General features: G+C 38.6%; 1 protein-coding gene across 1 annotated transcript in view; it reads right to left on the bottom strand.

Annotated features, from left to right (window-relative positions):
• CCBE1 (collagen and calcium binding EGF domains 1) overlaps positions 1–16,948 on the bottom strand; it is a 380,199-nt gene extending 363,251 nt beyond the window's left edge. Inside the window, exons 1-2 of the mRNA XM_001373826.4 lie at positions 16,218–16,948; positions 15,459–15,539 (exon numbers count right to left, since the gene is read on the bottom strand). Coding sequence (XP_001373863.1) covers positions 15,459–15,539; positions 16,218–16,381 — 245 coding nt within the window. The 5' untranslated portion in view covers positions 16,382–16,948. The remainder of the gene's footprint in view (positions 1–15,458; positions 15,540–16,217) is intronic.
• Positions 16,949–17,170: the final 222 nt, after the last annotated feature.

Below are 17,170 nucleotides of genomic sequence, written 5' to 3' on the forward strand. Positions count from 1 at the left end.
GTTCACAAACTCAGTGTCATTCTCTGCTCTGCCCTTCACCTACTGCTATATATCCAATCAGCTGCCAAATCTTGTTTCCATTTCCATAGCATCTTTCTAATATCTCTCCACTCATAAAGCCACCACTTTAATTCACAAGAGTACTTTCAGTGTGAGCAAGAACTAAAAATAAAGTAAATACACATTGATTAAGGGATGGCCAAACACATGATGGTACTTGAGTATAATGGAATATTGCTGATGAATAAAGAGAAGCATGGAAAGTAATGTGAATAAATGCAAATTGAAGAAAGCACAACCAGGAAATCAATAACCATAATAACAAGAATGGAAGTGGAAAGAACAACAAAAAGAACTAACTGCTATGAAGTCATAATTTAGCTTCAAAAAGGACAAGAGAATTCATCTTACTTTTCTCTTTTTGGTGGTAGAGTGACTATTAGTAAGGAACATATTAATGATTAATGTTATGGGCAGCAACAACAAAAAGAGACTTTTTTAGATATTTTTTACAAAAGAAAAAAGGTTTTGGGTTTTCTTTTTTAAGTAATAGAACAGTTGCTTAGGATGCATTAGATAAAAAAAAATAGAAAAAGGACTACTCGATTAGTGTTTTGCTTCCATGAAAAATGGTAAATGGGATTAAAGGTCAATAAAAGTGAGGAGAAAGGAAGAGAGAATATAGTTACCCTCAGTGAGCCCATTATGCATCTGCAGTGTCAGTCAAGGATATATGTACCGATAGATCAACTCTATGGACTTTCCATCCAACTACATATGAACAGTAGGTGTTCTTCATCCATTTGAGTTCTGCTGTGAAAAGAGACAGACTAATCTCTTTTGCATTATTGGAGATCTCATTTAGGAGGTGCTGCAATGTTCAGGGATTTGATTCTGTATATCATCTCTAAATGGGAACATCTGAAAGACTTCGCTTTTCCTTCCATTCCAACTATGGGGAATTCCTCTTCTATTTCCCTTTCCATTTAGATTCTGTGGTGCTCTCCTATATGATCATGGAAAGGGAAGGGAGCAAACATTTATTAAGCCCCTACTATATGCCAGACATTGTTCTAAGAACTTTGGAAATATTTTCTCCTTTCATCTCCAAAACAGCCATGAAAATTAAATTCTATTATTATCTCCTTTTTTCAGTTGAGGAATCTGAGGCAGAAGGAAGTTAAAGTCACACAATTAGTGCATATCAAAGGCCAGTCTCAAACTCAGGTTTTCCTGACTCCAGGTCCAGCACTCTATTCACTGAACCACTTAGCTGCCCAAGTTGCTGATAATGGACAATTCCTTTTGTGAATATGCATTTCTCTTTTTTCCCTGTTCATACTAATCATCAGAGTGCCAAGTAGTATCTGTTATTACATCTTCAAAGAATCTTGCTTGATTTAACTTATACGGGGCAGATGCCATAATGGAAAAAAGACTTTAAGATAGTAATTGGATTTATCAAAAATAAACATGGAATCATATTTTAGTCACTTGTCTATCTGTAAAGATACAATCTGCTATAGAATATCATTTGTGAAAACAAGTCAGTTCCCTTCTCTAGTCATCAGTAAAGATGCCTTTGATGTCTGCATATACTATTCTCATACAGATTCTGAAAAAATGGAAGGCACTGATATAGGTTAGCAGTTATCAATATTTTTAATTTTCTTTTCCTCTTTCGGATATTATGAGAATCAATCACTCAATGACTAAATATTGAAAGACCTCCAACCAGACTTCTATTGTACATACTTGGAGTAATCTAGCTCCTCTTCCCATCTTTGTTTTGAGAGTACAACTTCCACAGATATTGGGAACTATGATATTTGAGTCCAACTATAGTAACTCCATGGCCATTAATGGAAAAAATATTTTTAGAAGAAAACTGAATGAATCTTTTGTGTTGTTTTTTTTTCCTACTTATTGTCCTTGCAATTCCATCTTTAAATGTTCTTGGTATGATCTTACTTATCAGTTCATTGTAGCAGATTGGGAACAATGGGTGGAATTGTAGAGACAGGTTTCAGCTCCATGGAAGAAAAAAATGTCCTCACAACTAGAGCTGTCCAAAAGTGAGATGAGCTGGTCCCAACAGGGGTTCTATTTCCTAGACACCTTCAAGTGGTTGCTAGATGTCCATCCAACAGGGGGTTTATGAAGGGTACTCCTGCTTTAGCTAAGTGGTTGGACAATGGAACCTCTGAATTCTATTCTAAAACCAAGATTTCATGGTTCAAAGATATGAATAGAAATATAATTTTGTAAAATATACAGAATTCATCATTCTATTAAAGTCTAGAATAGCTACTAAGCATATGAGGTGACTTGGGATAGCAAGGTGACATAGCACTGACTATGGAATCAGGAAGATTCATCTCTGGGTTCCAATTGAGCCTCAGACACTAACTGTTTGACTCTGGGCAAGTCACTTACCCTCTGTCTATTTTAGTTTCCTCATTTATAAAATGAGCTGGAGAAGGAAGTGCAAACCATTCTAATATCTTTCCCAAGAAAACCCCAAATAGGGTCATGAAGAGACAGGCATGATTGAACGACAACATACACCAACAGAAATAGCTGCCATGTTGGTTGGCTTCATTTCAATGTGTGTTGTTACAAGGAAAAATTCTATGGTGAAAGGAAAAAGGATGAAAAAAAAGAAGGAAGCAATATTTTTAAAGTTTTTAAATCATGACTATCAGATCCAGAGTGGATTATTAAGGTAGAAGATGTTTAGAAGATGTATACTGGTTGCAATCAGGGAAAATAATGACCTTCCCTGACCTAGAACATTACACTCAAGCCATTCTCTGAAAGAACATTAGGCTAGGTGAACCATGAGTCTGGCACAGTGTGGCAAGTTTAATGATATTAGTCTTCCTGGGGAAAGTCGTCCAGCACCAACCACTGAATCCTCTGGAACACAGTGATTACTAAAGGCAGGAAGTCCATAATAGTTCAATAAATAATCTGGAGGGTTGAAAGGAAAGAAATTACTTCAATGCAAAGAAAAAAGTCATCAATAAAGTCTTTAAGACTTTAAAAAATCATCATAAGATTCTTCTGATTAGCAACTGATTAGTTACTAAGCCCAGAGCTAGGATTATGGAATCCTACAGAGAACAACTACTAGACTTCAGAGCTATGACTTAACGAAGGGAAGTCTAGTATCATAGCCACCAATATGTGGCACATGTGTTATGGAGACAGTACCAGGAAATATTGGAGGTTGGCTTTAAAGCCATTATCCGTAACCAAAGAACTTGTATATAAATCAACTGAAACTCTTTCTGGTGCTTTAAAATTTTAAAATTCCTAAATGGCTTCATGGAAAAGTAAGGGCCTAGAGCTTGGCAGAAGTAGGACTGCAGATGTTACAGATGTTTACTTTTTTCTTGAAAGAAAAACAAAATAAAAGTGGAATGAAGATCTCTGCTTGTTCTCTGAATTCTTAGCCATGCCCATTGTTACAGACAGACTCTTGGGTTCATCCCAAGCACAGATGGTGACAAAATTTAAAAAGGTAGTCTTGAAGATCACTGAAGTGGTAGCTGCTGACCAAAATATAAACATTCCCTGAAGAAGATAACATCTTCAGATTATTTTTAATCACCAAGGCTGTTCACTAATCACCTCGCCTGTCTCTCTGTTTCATTGGTGGTAATTGTAAAAAAGCCAGTTACTTTATAGACTAAGAAATGGCAACTGAATACCATCCCAAGGGACCTATTGGTGAGAGTGCTGTCCTGTGTGGGGCTGCTCCATGCTGACTTATTTGCAACAACTTCTTATATTTTCTTGGATGCTGTCTGTAAGGTGATACCTCATCTTGCCTCTCACCAACAGCCCCCAACTGCTGACTCTAAACAACTGGGTTCCATTGAAAAGGAGAGTGGTGGGCTGCCACCCCTCCATTTAAACTGCATCCCTTCCTTCAAAGTCAGCATTAGCACAATTATCGGGTGACACTAAGCATTATGGTTCAGCTGTGTAATCAGGCCCACTCTCTTTAGTGCAAGTTATCATTCTTTTCAATCAATAGGACTGAAATCTTTTTCTCCGCTGCCAGAATCCATCACCTGTAACACATTAGTGATTCAAGTTAAACAGGTCTAGCTATGAACCAGTGAGAACAAGAGCAGCTGTCCCACCTTGGTACCATTAATCTCTCCTTTTTCAAAAAGCTTTCCTGTCTCTGGTCTAGGAAAAGATAGATACATGCTCTGGATCCATCCCTAATTCTAATGCACCAAATATATTAGTCAAGTGTCATCCTGTGTCTATTTAACATTAGTACAAGGATGACAGTTTGGAGATTTATAGAGTAAGCCACCATCTATAGAATAAAATATAGGGGATACTAAACAATCTCTTTGCCCCAAATTATCTCTTTTTGCCGGTCTTGTCTCAATATTCTCAACATTTTCTGAGAAAATAACTATACATTCAGTAATACTCAGCCCACATGGAATGACTCAAAATAGGTACAACTATTGTTATCTGTCATAATTGAAATGCTAAGTGGTGATCTGAATTCTCTCTCCCTTTTTCCTCCACTTTCTCTCTCTTCCATTTTCTTCTCTCCTTTTCTCAGTCCCTCTGTCTCTCTTTTTCTTTCTCTGCCTCTGTCTCTTCACACACACACACACACACACACACACACACACACACACACACACACACACACACACACACACATACACATAGAGAGAAAATTCTCTTGGGGAGATCACCTCCCCTAAATGTATACACTCAAGACAAGTTGTACAAAAACCACCAGAGAATATCCTTTACTTTCTCTCACTTTTCCTATCTATATTTTGAAATATAATTAATATTAGATTTCCTTCCTATCATACATTAGGAAACATTTTCTTATGTATTTTCCCCATAATCTATTCTAAAACTCACAACAATACAAAACCAAAAGCATGACTCTATATCACTGTACATTGCCCCCAGTCACCAAAGCATTGTCTATTAATTTAACTGATCATTACCAATATATTTTAATGATATTTTATTTTCCCAATTACATGTAAAAACAATTTTAGCATTCATTTTTTAAAAAGTTTTAAGTTCCAAATTCTCTTCCTTTCCCCCATTCTTCATTTCCTCCCTCAGAAGGTAAGAAATCTGATTATAGATTTTGCATGTACCAAAATGTAAAATATCTTTCCATATTTTATCAATATATTTAATTTGGGTTTTTTCTCTTTTCTTTTTGTCCTATGTTATAGCAAATTTGCTTTTAAATTATTATTTTTCTAAGCTAAACTTGTGCTTTCCATCTGCTTATGCCACTTTCAACTGAATGATCTACTAGGACTTTAAGTTCCAGTATATTTCTTTATGGCGATATCACAGATTCCTGTGTTCTCATTCTCATGGGAGCCCAGTTGTAGCATTTCAAAGGAAAGTGGGATTGTTAGATTCCATTCCAGTTGCCCACGAGAATAGAGGCTATTTCATAAGCAAAAGTGAAAAAAATTTAAAGCATCCCTGAAAAAGGAAATGCAAGAAATCAAATCATCATTTATAAGCTATCTGAAATCTGCTCAACACTAAAGAGTATGAAAAAAATCCAGAGTCAAAGGAGGTGCTTTAATCCTGGCTCTGACACTTACTACTTCTGTGGCTTAGTAGTAATCACTTTATCTATTTGGGCCTCAGTTTCTTCATCTGTAAAATGAGAGGATTGGGCTAGATGATTTCTAAGATTATTTCCTACTGTAAATATGGAAATCTATGATTCTAGTAGAATTAAAGCAGCTAAATCATCAAATACGTTAAAAGTTGTCTCACTTCTTCCATAGGTCACATGGATGATAAATTTATCCCTTGAACGAAGCTTTAAGATTATCCAATGTAACTTTACTCTTTTATAGGAGGTTGAGAGGATTGAACACCAAAGAGGTGATATGATTTGGCCTGTAGCAGACAGGTCATAAAAAGCAGAAATAGTCATCAAACTAAGTTCCAAATCTATGGCTTTTTCCACCATACCATACCACCTCCATGAAGCCTCTCCTGGACACTCCAGCCCTCAGTGATCTCCCTTTTCTTTTATCTCCAGTTCAATACAATTTAGCACTTATGCATAATTTAGCCTGTTAGTTGTTATGTTTTGGTCTTATCTTAGCACCAAGCTATAAGATCCTAGAGGTCAGAGACCAAAAACATTTCTTAAACTGTGCTTGTTAATCTGTAAGAGTTATGATAAAAGGTAAAATTATATCCCATAAAAAAAACAGCTAGCTTTATTGGGATATTTTATTTTTGTAAGTGGGTATATTTTTAATCATTGTACATGGGTATCATTTAAACATTTAACATAGGTCACTCAAGAAACAAGAGAAAAAGAAAGGTAACTGGCTTATTTAATTGAAAGAGAAAAGGAAAACAGACTCCAAAGTCCCATGAGAAAATGGGATTCAATGCAATATTCTCACAAAAATGTTTATTTAGAACCTAAAGTCCCAGTAGATCACTTACTTAAATGAGGGAGATTGAAAGCATCAATTTAGCTTATAAAATAACAACATATTTTTCTTTCACAACATAACTAATGTGGAAATATATTTTGCATGACCGCGCACACACACACACACACACACACACACACACACACACAGACACACACACAAAATTGCTTTACTTCTCAATAGGGAGGAGGGGAGGAAAGATGGGAGAGAATTTGGAATGCAAAATTATTTCTTAAAAAGTTTTTAATTGTTTTTACATGTAATTGGAAAAATAAAATATAAAAACAAATTTAAAGAAAATAAAACAATACCAATTTTACTTTAACACAGAAAAAAAAGGAAAAGAGATAAAAAACACATAAAGCCCTTGACTTAAGCTACAGAAGTAGGGAAACAGAATCAAATTCTAGGAAAGCTCTATTGTCTCTTAAGAAAGTATGCCCATTTACTTGGTCTGGCTATCATAAATTCAGAGCTCACAAAAACTATACACCAAGAAATCTTATCTGTGTGTGTGTGTGTGTGTGTGTGTGTGTGTGTGATACACCCCTTTAGACAACCTGGTGAAGCTTTCCTATTCGTTCTCAAAATAACGTTTTTAAATGCATAAAATAAAATTTATAGGAATACAAAGGAAGACAATTAGATTAAAATGCAGTTATCAAATTTAGAAAAGAAATCAGTTCATGGACCCTGGGTTAAGAACCCTTACTATATATCAAGTCACTAATGTCTTCTTCACTGAGATATATGTATGCATGTATGCAACCATGTCAGAACCCCTATCTTGTTTTCTAGTTTCAGAATTACATATTTGTTCAATCTGACTTACTCACTTGTTGATCAAATATTTATTATGCTTCATACTAAGCACTGTGAGACATACTATAATGATAAAGAATTAGTAGAAAGCATTGGACTAGGGGCAGCTAGGTGGCTTGGTGGATAGAAAGTCAGGTAGAAAGATGGGTTTAAATCTGGTCTCAGATACTTCCTAGCTGAGTGACCTTGGGCAGGTCATTTGAACCCAACTACCTAGCCCTTACCACTCTTCTACTTTGGAACTGATATTTAATATCAATTCTAGGACAAAAGATAAAAGGAAGAAGGAGGAGGAGGAGGAAGAAAAGGAGAAGGAAGAGGAGGAGGAGGAGGAGGAGGAAAGAAGAAGAAGAAGAAGAAGAAGAAGAAGAAGAAGAAGAAGAAGAAGAAGAAGAAGAAGAAGAAGAAGAAGAAGAAGAAGAAGAAGAAGAAGAAGAAGAAGAAGAAGAAGAAGAAGAAGAAGAAGAAGAAGAAGAAGAAGAAGAAGAAGAAGAAGAAGAAGAAGAAGAAGAAGAAGAAGAAGAAGAAGAAGAAGAAGAAGAAGAAGAAGAAGAAGAAGAAGAAGAAGAAGAAGAAGAAGAAGAAGAAGAAGAAGAAGAAGAAGAAGAAGAAGAAGAAGAAGAAGAAGGAGGAGGAGGAGGAGGAGGAGGAGGAGGAGGAGGAGGAGGAGGAGGAGGAGGAGGAGGAGGAGGAGGAGGAGGAGGAGGAGGAGGAGGAGGAGGAGGAGGAGGAGGAGGAGGAGGAGGAGGAGAAGAAGGAGGAGGAGGAGGAGGAGAAGAAGGAGGAGGAGAAGGAGGAGGAGGAGAAGGAGGAGGAGGAGGAGAAGGAGGAGGAGGAGGAGGAGGCCTTAGGACAAGCTTGTCCCTCAAGGAGCTTAAATTCTAGTTGGAATTAAAAAATATACACCTAGTCCCATTATGATTGCTGCTCAGAGGGAAAAGTGGAAAACAGAGGTGGAGAGAAGTCTACAATATAAGAAACAACTATTTGGCTAAGTTACATGTTCATTATAGAACAACAAGGTTACCAGACAAACTCAGCTATTTTATCAAAAGGTATGAATTGTGTAGTGAAGAAAGTATGAGATTTTGGAGATAGAAGATTGGTATTATAATCATGGTCTTCACACTTACTAGTTAGAGGAAGGCTTGAGTTTTAGTTTCCTCATTCTTAAAATGAGGATATTAATGTTCCAACTACTTGTCACTCAGTATTGTAAGGAAAGTGCTACCTTAAAGCATTATAAAAATATATGAGAAGTTATTATTATTGTCTAGCCACAATATGATCCTACTGTGTAACCATCCACCCAGAAGTTCTTGGTAGATCATGGACACAGAATAAGAAACTGGAGAGAGGGGGAAGGATTTAGAATCCAGAGAGTAAGATATAGGGGAAGGAAGGAAAGAAAAAAGAAATCAGTTTATAAGCCTTTTAAAAAGCAAGGACTCTTGGTAGTAAACGTTTTGTAGACTGGTAAACATTTGTCATGGACCTGTGGCTAGGAAACAATACCCTTAAACTGGTCCATACACTCACCAATCTTTAACCCATTTTCTATAACAAGAAGTGAAATTTTATCTTTAGGTACTTTCTCTCCAACAAGCTCAAAATGACTTCAAAAGATTCACAGGATGTAAGCACTGGAAGGAACCTGGCTAGTCATCAGTCTAACTTCCTCATTTTACAGATGAAGAAACTGAGATATGGAAAGGACTTGTACAAAATTCACTCACTTGAATTCAAAACTCCAAAACATCATTGAACAAATAGTAAGATTCTCTCTGCAAAGGTGTTGCCTAAATTACCTAAACCTACCTTAAGCATAACCTAGGGATTGAAGTGTCTAGTATCACTGAACCTTGCCTCAACCTAGTGTGGTACAATGATTAATTTCTTTTTCATTTTCAGGGATCTCTGGGCTCTGCTGAGACCCTTTCTGAAACACTTGTCTACAAACCCAACCCAAGATCTTTTACATGGTACCTTAAAGTTTGTACATTTTATATGTTATCTCAAAACAAGACTGTGAAGTAAGTGCTACTATAATTATTCTCATTTTACAGATTAAAAACCGAGATAGAGGTTGTGACTTGTCCAGGTTCACATAGCTAGTAAGTATCTGACTATTCCTGCTAGCATGCAGCAGCGGCCACATCCCGGGCAACGGCATCGACAAGCCAGCTAAACTTTGTGAGGGTAGCCATCGGGTCATTGACCCCTGGTGAACTAAGGCTTTGCTTACCCAGCATGTAAAGACTGCTTCAGCGGAACAGGCGGAAGAAACCAATAAGAAGGTTCAACGGCTGAGATGGCGACACAGCAAAGCACTATGGAGTGCTTAAGCCGTGTTGGAGCACAAAGGACAACATGGCCATCCAATGCAGCTGAGGAAGTCTCCAGGTGTAACGACTTTTCATGCCACTGGACCCAGGCTTCCAACACCAAGAGAGTGGGACTGTCTCTGTGCATTGACTTTTCCACTTAAATCTCCTTCACGCACAAGTGTCTTTGTGCACACTCATCTATACACCATAGATGAAAACGCACAAAGACAATTGTCATCCTCGGTTATCGAGAGACTACTACTATACTATTCCTGATTCCAATACTCTTTGAAAAAAACTCTTACCTTTTACCTTATATTCAATACTAAACATCAGTTCTAAGGCAGAAAAGCAATAGGAGATAATTAACTTGCCCAGCATCAAAAAGTTAGGAAGTACCTAAGGACAGATTTGTATACAGGTCCTCCTAACTTCAAGCCTGATACTCTATCCACTGTGCTACCTCACTCCTCTCCAACATCCTTTTTCATCATACCATTCACCTGCCTAAGTGTTTTTTAAAAGCACTTAATTTCTGTGGTATCTATTGGTGATGGAATACTATTGTGCTCAAAGGAATAATGAACTGGAGGATTCCATGTGAACTGGAACGACCTCCAGGAATTGATGCAGAACAAAAGGAGCAGAACCAGGAGAACATTGTACACAGAGACTGATACACTGTGGTACAATCAAACGTAATGGACTTCTCTACTAACAGCAATACAATGATCCAGGACAATTCAGAGGGACTTATGAGAAAGAGCACTATCCATATCCAGAGAAAGAACCATGGAAACAGAAATGCATTTAAAAAATATGTGGTTGATCACACAATCTGATGGGGATATGATTGGGGTTTTGATATTAAAGGATTGTGCTACTGTAGACATGAATAACACAGAAATAGGTACATGTATACATGACACATGTATAACCCAGTGGAACTGCTTGTTGGATTCAGGAAGGGGGAGGAAAGAGTGGGGTAGGGGGATCATGAATCATGTAACCATGGAAAAATATTCTAAATAAAAAGGGGGAAGCACTTAATTTTGTAAAGCTTGAGTTGAAATAGAATTTTAACATCTCCCTCTGAGGCAGGAATTATTAATCTTTTTATCATGGACCTCTTTGGCAAGCTGATGAAGACTGTGGATAACTTCTCAGAGTAATGTGCATAAATGTATGCATTAAAATTTGTGCATTTGTATTTTCTTAATTTATTATATTCATTGAAAGTGTATGCATAAATATGCATTAAATAAAGTAAAATAGTATTACAAAAGAAACTAATTCTATTGGAATACAATTATCAGAATGTTTTGTGAAAACAAGTTTATACACTTGAGGTTAAAACCATTGCCTTAGGAGGGTAGTTAGGTGGCTCAGCAAATAGAGAGTCAGTTCTGGAGACAGTTCAAATTTGGGTTCAAATCTGGCCTCAGAAACTTCCTATCTCTGTGACTCTGGACAAGTCACTTAACCTTCATTACTTAGCCCTTACTATTCTTCTGCCTTAGCACCAATACACATTATTGAATCTAAGATGGACAGTATGGGTTTTTTAAAATTGCTTTAGATTAAAGAAGTTGGCACATAAATAAGGAAAAAAACAAACTACATCATGACCATGAAAAAAAAATGCAACAATCCCTTCATCCTCAATTAGAAAAGATGGTATATATTAAGGATAAAGTCTTACAGTGTATCTACAAAGACCCCTATTACTTTGTGGTAATCCAGATGGCATTCTCAAACCAGAACTCTTCTATTATCTTTAATTTGTCCTTATTCTTTAAAAAAAACTATTAACTTGCCATATCTTTTAAAGGGATTTCTTTAGATTAGCATTTAATAGAGTAATGTTTATCTATGTGCCTATTGATTTATCAGATTACTTAAATTTCCTTTTCTCGTAAAAAAAAAAAAGAGAGAATAAAACCTACAACATTTGCTGAGGCACTTCATAAAAGAAAATACAAGCTCTTGAGCACTTTCTGTAAAGGAAGATATGAAATCAAAGCTACCATTTATATAGTACTTTCCATACACCATCTTATTTGAACTGCACAATGACTCTGTGAGATAAGTACTACAGGTATTGTTATCCTCATTTCACTGTTGCTCAAATAAGTCAAGTCATCCTTCAATAGTCATCAACTAAGAAATATAAGAGATAGAATTCCACCCTGATTGCATGATCAAAGTGTAGCACTGTCCACAATGCCCCACTGTGTCTCTTATATGTCAGTTTAACAAGTGAAATCAATTCAGAAGAGCAATAAACCACCAGTGGCTTCTAAAATATGACATATTTTCTCTACTATAGAATCTGACATTCAGGAGCTTTAAAGAGAGGCAAAGTATACCAAGTTTATACATATCACATGTCATCGAAACATTCTCTACTGAAGTAGTATGGGGGAAATGTTCTTTCTCCATTAATTTATTTCTAAAAATATCTTTAATAAAATTCAATGTCATGAGCATTAACATTGGTTAATGAAAAGAACCTAGTGCTAGGAGTCATCGTTATAATCTTCTTTATCACTAACTTGGTGATTCTGGATAAGTCACTTAATCATTGTTTTTTCTCAGTTCCCTCACTGTCTATCAAATGGAGACAATACCTTCCTTACCTCTCTCACAGGGCTGTGGGGAGGAGAAAATGAGTCTAAAGATTATGTGCAAGATGAGTTAAAAACAAGAAGCAAGGGCAGCTAGCTAGCTCAGTAAATAGAACCAGCCCTGGAGATGGAAGGTTTGGCTTCAAATCTGACCTTAGATATTTTCTAGTTGGGTGTCCCTGAGCAAGTCACTTAAGCCTAATTGCCTAGCTTTTACTGCTCTTCTGCCTTGGAACTAATTATATCAATTCTAAGACAGAAGCTAAAGTTTTAAAAAGAATAAAAAAATAAAATTAAATAAAAAAGCAAGATGTGTTATACAAATGTATTATCATTTTGTCATAACTATTATTAGAATGTAAGCTCCTTGAGGGTAAGAATTATTTCATTACTCATTGATCCCTAGAGTCCCGTACCTTAGGGGTAAACGTTTAATAAAAATTTCTTAAATTGACCTGAATTAGTAAATTCTTAGAATTATTGTCAAAAACAAACAGCAAAAGTTACAAATTATGAATATAAAGAATTCAGAGAAACTTGAGCAGAGTGTTTATGATGAAGCAAAATCAGAAAAACAATGAACAAAAACTATTACAATGTAAATGAAAAGGTCACCAAAAGGAAGTTGTGCTCTAAGTAACTGAAAAACTAATAAATAGTACTAGACAACTGGGAATATAATGGAACATGCTCTTTTCTTTTCTTAGCAGAGGAGGGGATGACCCAAAAGCACAGAATATTGAAGATATTGCCAGGCCCTGTCTGTGTTTCAGTGGTTTTTGTTTAGTTGTTCTTCTTTTTTAAAAGGAGGGTTCACAGCAAAGGAAAGTAATAAATGTTGGAGGGGATGTGGCAAAATTGGGACACTAATTCATTGCTGGTGGAGTTGTGAATTGAGACAACCATTCTGGAAGGCAATTTGGAACTATGCCCAAAGGGCTTTAAAAGACTACCTGCCCTTTGATCCAGCCATACCACTGCTGGGTTTGTACTCCAAAGAGATAATAAGGAAAAATATGTGTACAAAAATATTAATAGCTGCGCTCTTTGTGATGGCAAAAAAAAAAATGGAAAATGAGGGGGTGTCCATTGATTGGGGAATGGCTGAATAAATTGTGGTATATATTGGTGATGGAATATTATTATGCTCAAAGGAATAATGAACTGGAGGAATTCCATGTGAACTGAAACCACCTCCAGGAATTGATGCAGAGTGAAAGGATCAGAACCAGGAGAACACTGTACACAGAGATAGATACACTTGGCACAATTTGATGTAATGGTCTTCTCTACCAGCAGCAAAGCAATGATCCAGGACAATTCTGAGGGACTTATGAGAAAGAATGCTATCCACATTCAGAGGAAGAACTGTGGGAGCAGAAACACAGAAAAACAACTGCTTGATCACATGGTTTGATGGGGATATGAGTGGGGATGTAGGCTCCAAATGATCACACTAGTGCAGGTATTAATATAGAAATAGGTCTTGATCAATGACACATGTAAAACCCGGTGGAACTGCTCATTGGCTGGAGGGGGAGGGGAGATGGGAAGGGAAAGAACATAAATCATGTAACCATGGAAAAATATTCTAAATTAATTAATTAATTAAATAAACTGAATAAAAAATTAATTAAAATGAATGTTCAATAGTGAGCAGGAAGCAAATAACTGGAAATGACTAATATTTCAAAATGTTAACACAACAACAAAAGGGATAAGAACCTAATGGAGGGTCAAAGAGAAGATAAAATAAGATAGACACTATACTTAGCCTGTCACCTCTAAATTAAGTTATCATTCTATGTGCTTCAGATTTAGGAGATATAAATACACCCTTCCTTCCTCATCCCTTTAGTGTTCTGCTACTTAGTCTCCCTATTTCTTATCATTCCTATACTCTGTCTTTCCTACTAGAATGTAAGCTTCCCAAGGACAAATGTTGTATCTTATACCTTTCTTGCACTCTAATCCCAATATTAAAAATAGTGCCCTACATTTACTTACTACTAGGCTCTCATCTCAATAAATATTCCAGGATGCTTGTTTGGTCTTATCATGAAAAGTTATCATCCTTCATGACCACTGTCTTGCTAAGTATTTTTTCTCCTTCCCCAATAAAAGCATCCATGGAGCTAATCTTGTACTGGGGTGGGGTGTGGAGGGAGCAGTATCTTTCATTCCCAAAAGGTTGTGGCCTAGAATGCAGATATTGGGACCCTAACTCTCCAGTGGACATGTGGCAGATTTCACTGCAATCTGTAGCACTTCAAGACTTCTAATTTCTGCACAAGAATGCTGAATTACGCTAGATTTTCCAAGTCAAAGTAATTGTATTTCTCTTCTTTTAACAGCAGGACCACGGTCACATAACTGGGAGTTTCATTGATACAGGACAATCAAATGACTCCTAACAAGGAAATATAATCAGAGGTTCTGCCAATTCTTACTTCTACAGACTCAGCACTTTCCATTTCCAATACCCTAAACAGAGGCAATCTCTCCCCCTCAATCTTCCTAGTCAATGAACTGCTTCTCTTGCTATTTCAACAATCCTGACGTTTTCCAGATTCATCCAACACACACAGCAACCCATAGTCCTGTTGCTTCCCATCCCCCAACACACACTCCTTCCTACCCCATCACCTTGTTCTCAGAGGCAGAGACAGCGATGGAGGCTGTCCCAGCGGGGGAGAGGGTCAAGAGACAGCCAAGTGCCTAGTATTTTCCCTTTGTTGACTTTGGATTTTCAAAACAAAACAGCAAATGCTCAAGCAACCATTCATCTTCCCAGTGCCCCAGTGTTTACATTCAAAGCCCAAATCAACTTTCCTTCATAAACTTTCAACCTTTTCCTTCTTCCTCCCCGGCTCGAGCCCCCACCTCTACCACACACAAATATGCGCGATAGCGATAAACACTCGGGATCTAGATAAGCACTAGCCCCAGTTGTCCAATTGGTGGCTTGATTTTGGCTCCCTCCCCGCCCCCCAAACCTCAGATAAACACCACAGGAAACTATTCACAGAGGTGAGCTCACCATCAACCGCTTGCTTATTCCAAGCGACACACAGCACAATCACGACATTCTGGGTCTCTCCTTCGCACTAACCACCTCCAATTCTCCTTTACCTGGTCTTCCTTCCACCCCTCAGCCTTAATCAGCGAAAAGTCTCCAATAAGCGCAGTCTTACCTAAAACACGTGGTGAGCTCGCCCGTAGGTTTCAAACAGGGATACTTGGTGGTCGCTATCTTGTTCTCTGAACAGACCTCTCTGGAAGAAAATTGAAAAGAACATCCTGCTTTAGTTTGGGCCAAGCGATGTTCGGGGAACTTCAGTGTACCGAGGAGTGAGGGCAGACCAGGAGGATCCCCTGTACCTAAGGGATTTCATTTCACAGGATTTCGAGCTTTCATGAAAGGGACCTTGAAGGTAACGCAGTCCGACTCTCTAGTTTTATGGATAAAGAAACCGTAGGGTATCTTATAATACTGTCAGGGATGGAGGCTGTGGAAAGAGCTGGGGTGAGAGGTATTGAGTTTGAATGGGAGCTCTGTTACTTACTAGCTGTGTGACCCTGGGCAAGTCCTTTATCTGTAAAACGACGGAGGTTGAAATAGGGGACCTCTAAGGTTCTTTCCAGATCTAAATCTTTGGTCCTTTGAACTAGCGCGCTGACAGGATCGCAAACTGGTTCTGAGCGTTTATGAAGTCCGTCTCCCTCAGCGCGGAGGGAATACAGACGCGGTAGTGGAGCACACTCAGAATCGGGGTGTTGGGTGCACAGTCCTCACCCACTGCATCAGGGGAGTGCAGGCTAGGGCCACTTGGGAGCCGGTTCAGAGCGGGACACTGTAGTAACCGCCACCGGTGATAGAAGCACTGCCCGCTTTTTCTGTCTATGCCCGTCCTAGAGCTTTGAGCAATTCCAGCGAGGGGGGCAAGGCTCACCTGTCGCTGTCCTCAAACTCCTCTCTGTAGGTCCAGGTGTGTCCTAACGCCAAGAGGAGAAGCAAAGGACCCAGGCTTCTGCCCAACTGGCTCTTCGCCCCTCCTCTCCCGCTTGGCGGAGGAGGCGGCAGCAGCAGCAGCGGCAGAGGCAGCGGCAGCACCATCGGGCAAACTCTCGGGTTGTTCCCCCTCGGCGCCCAGGCTCTCGCTGCTCCTTCTCTCTCTCCTCGCAGCCTCTCTTTTCTCCTCCTCTTTTTCCTTTTCCTCCTTTTCCTCCTCTCCCTCCGGCAGGGGGCGCGGGAGAGCAGGGGTGCTTGCACCACCTGCCCGGGCCGCTCTGGGGACTCTGCGTTTCAAAAGGGGAGTCCGACTTCAGAGAAGAGACTGTGGGGAAGAGAAGAAATGCCCGAATTAGGGACTCAGTAGTGCATCCGACCCTCCCAGGACAGCCTAAACCTGGGATGGGAAGTGCAAACTCAAAGGCGGACCAGGGAATTTGGGGTCTGGAAGTGGGGACTGGAAAAGGAAAGCGTGTCCCGGTTACTAAGAGACGAGCGTGCAGCCAAAGCGTCATTCCCAGGACTTCTGTCCTGGGTGACAGGATGACTTAGCTAAAGCGTTCCGGCTGAGTCAGAGTCTCTCCTCTTTTCCTCTGTTGGGGAAGGGGAGGGAAGGGAAAAGAAAGAAGTCGGGGAGAGAAGGCGTGTCGGTGTTTTGTACTTGGGTAGCATGGACAGCTACGGGTGCAGGAGATGGAAGAGTGGGGGGAGGTGCTTCCTATTCTTACAGAAGAAAGGTGGGGAGAAGAAGAAAGAGGATTAATAAGCTTCCTTACTGTTGTCATTTAATTTCTAATGACTGATGAGTCAGGATATTTTCCTTTCCGCAAACTGAGACTCTCTTTTTCTTCCCTTCTATCTCAATTTTCTTTTTTGCTCAAGGAGCAAATGCAA

This window comes from Monodelphis domestica, chromosome 3 (genome assembly GCF_027887165.1).
Source record: "Monodelphis domestica isolate mMonDom1 chromosome 3, mMonDom1.pri, whole genome shotgun sequence".
NCBI lineage: Eukaryota > Metazoa > Chordata > Mammalia > Didelphimorphia > Didelphidae > Monodelphis > Monodelphis domestica.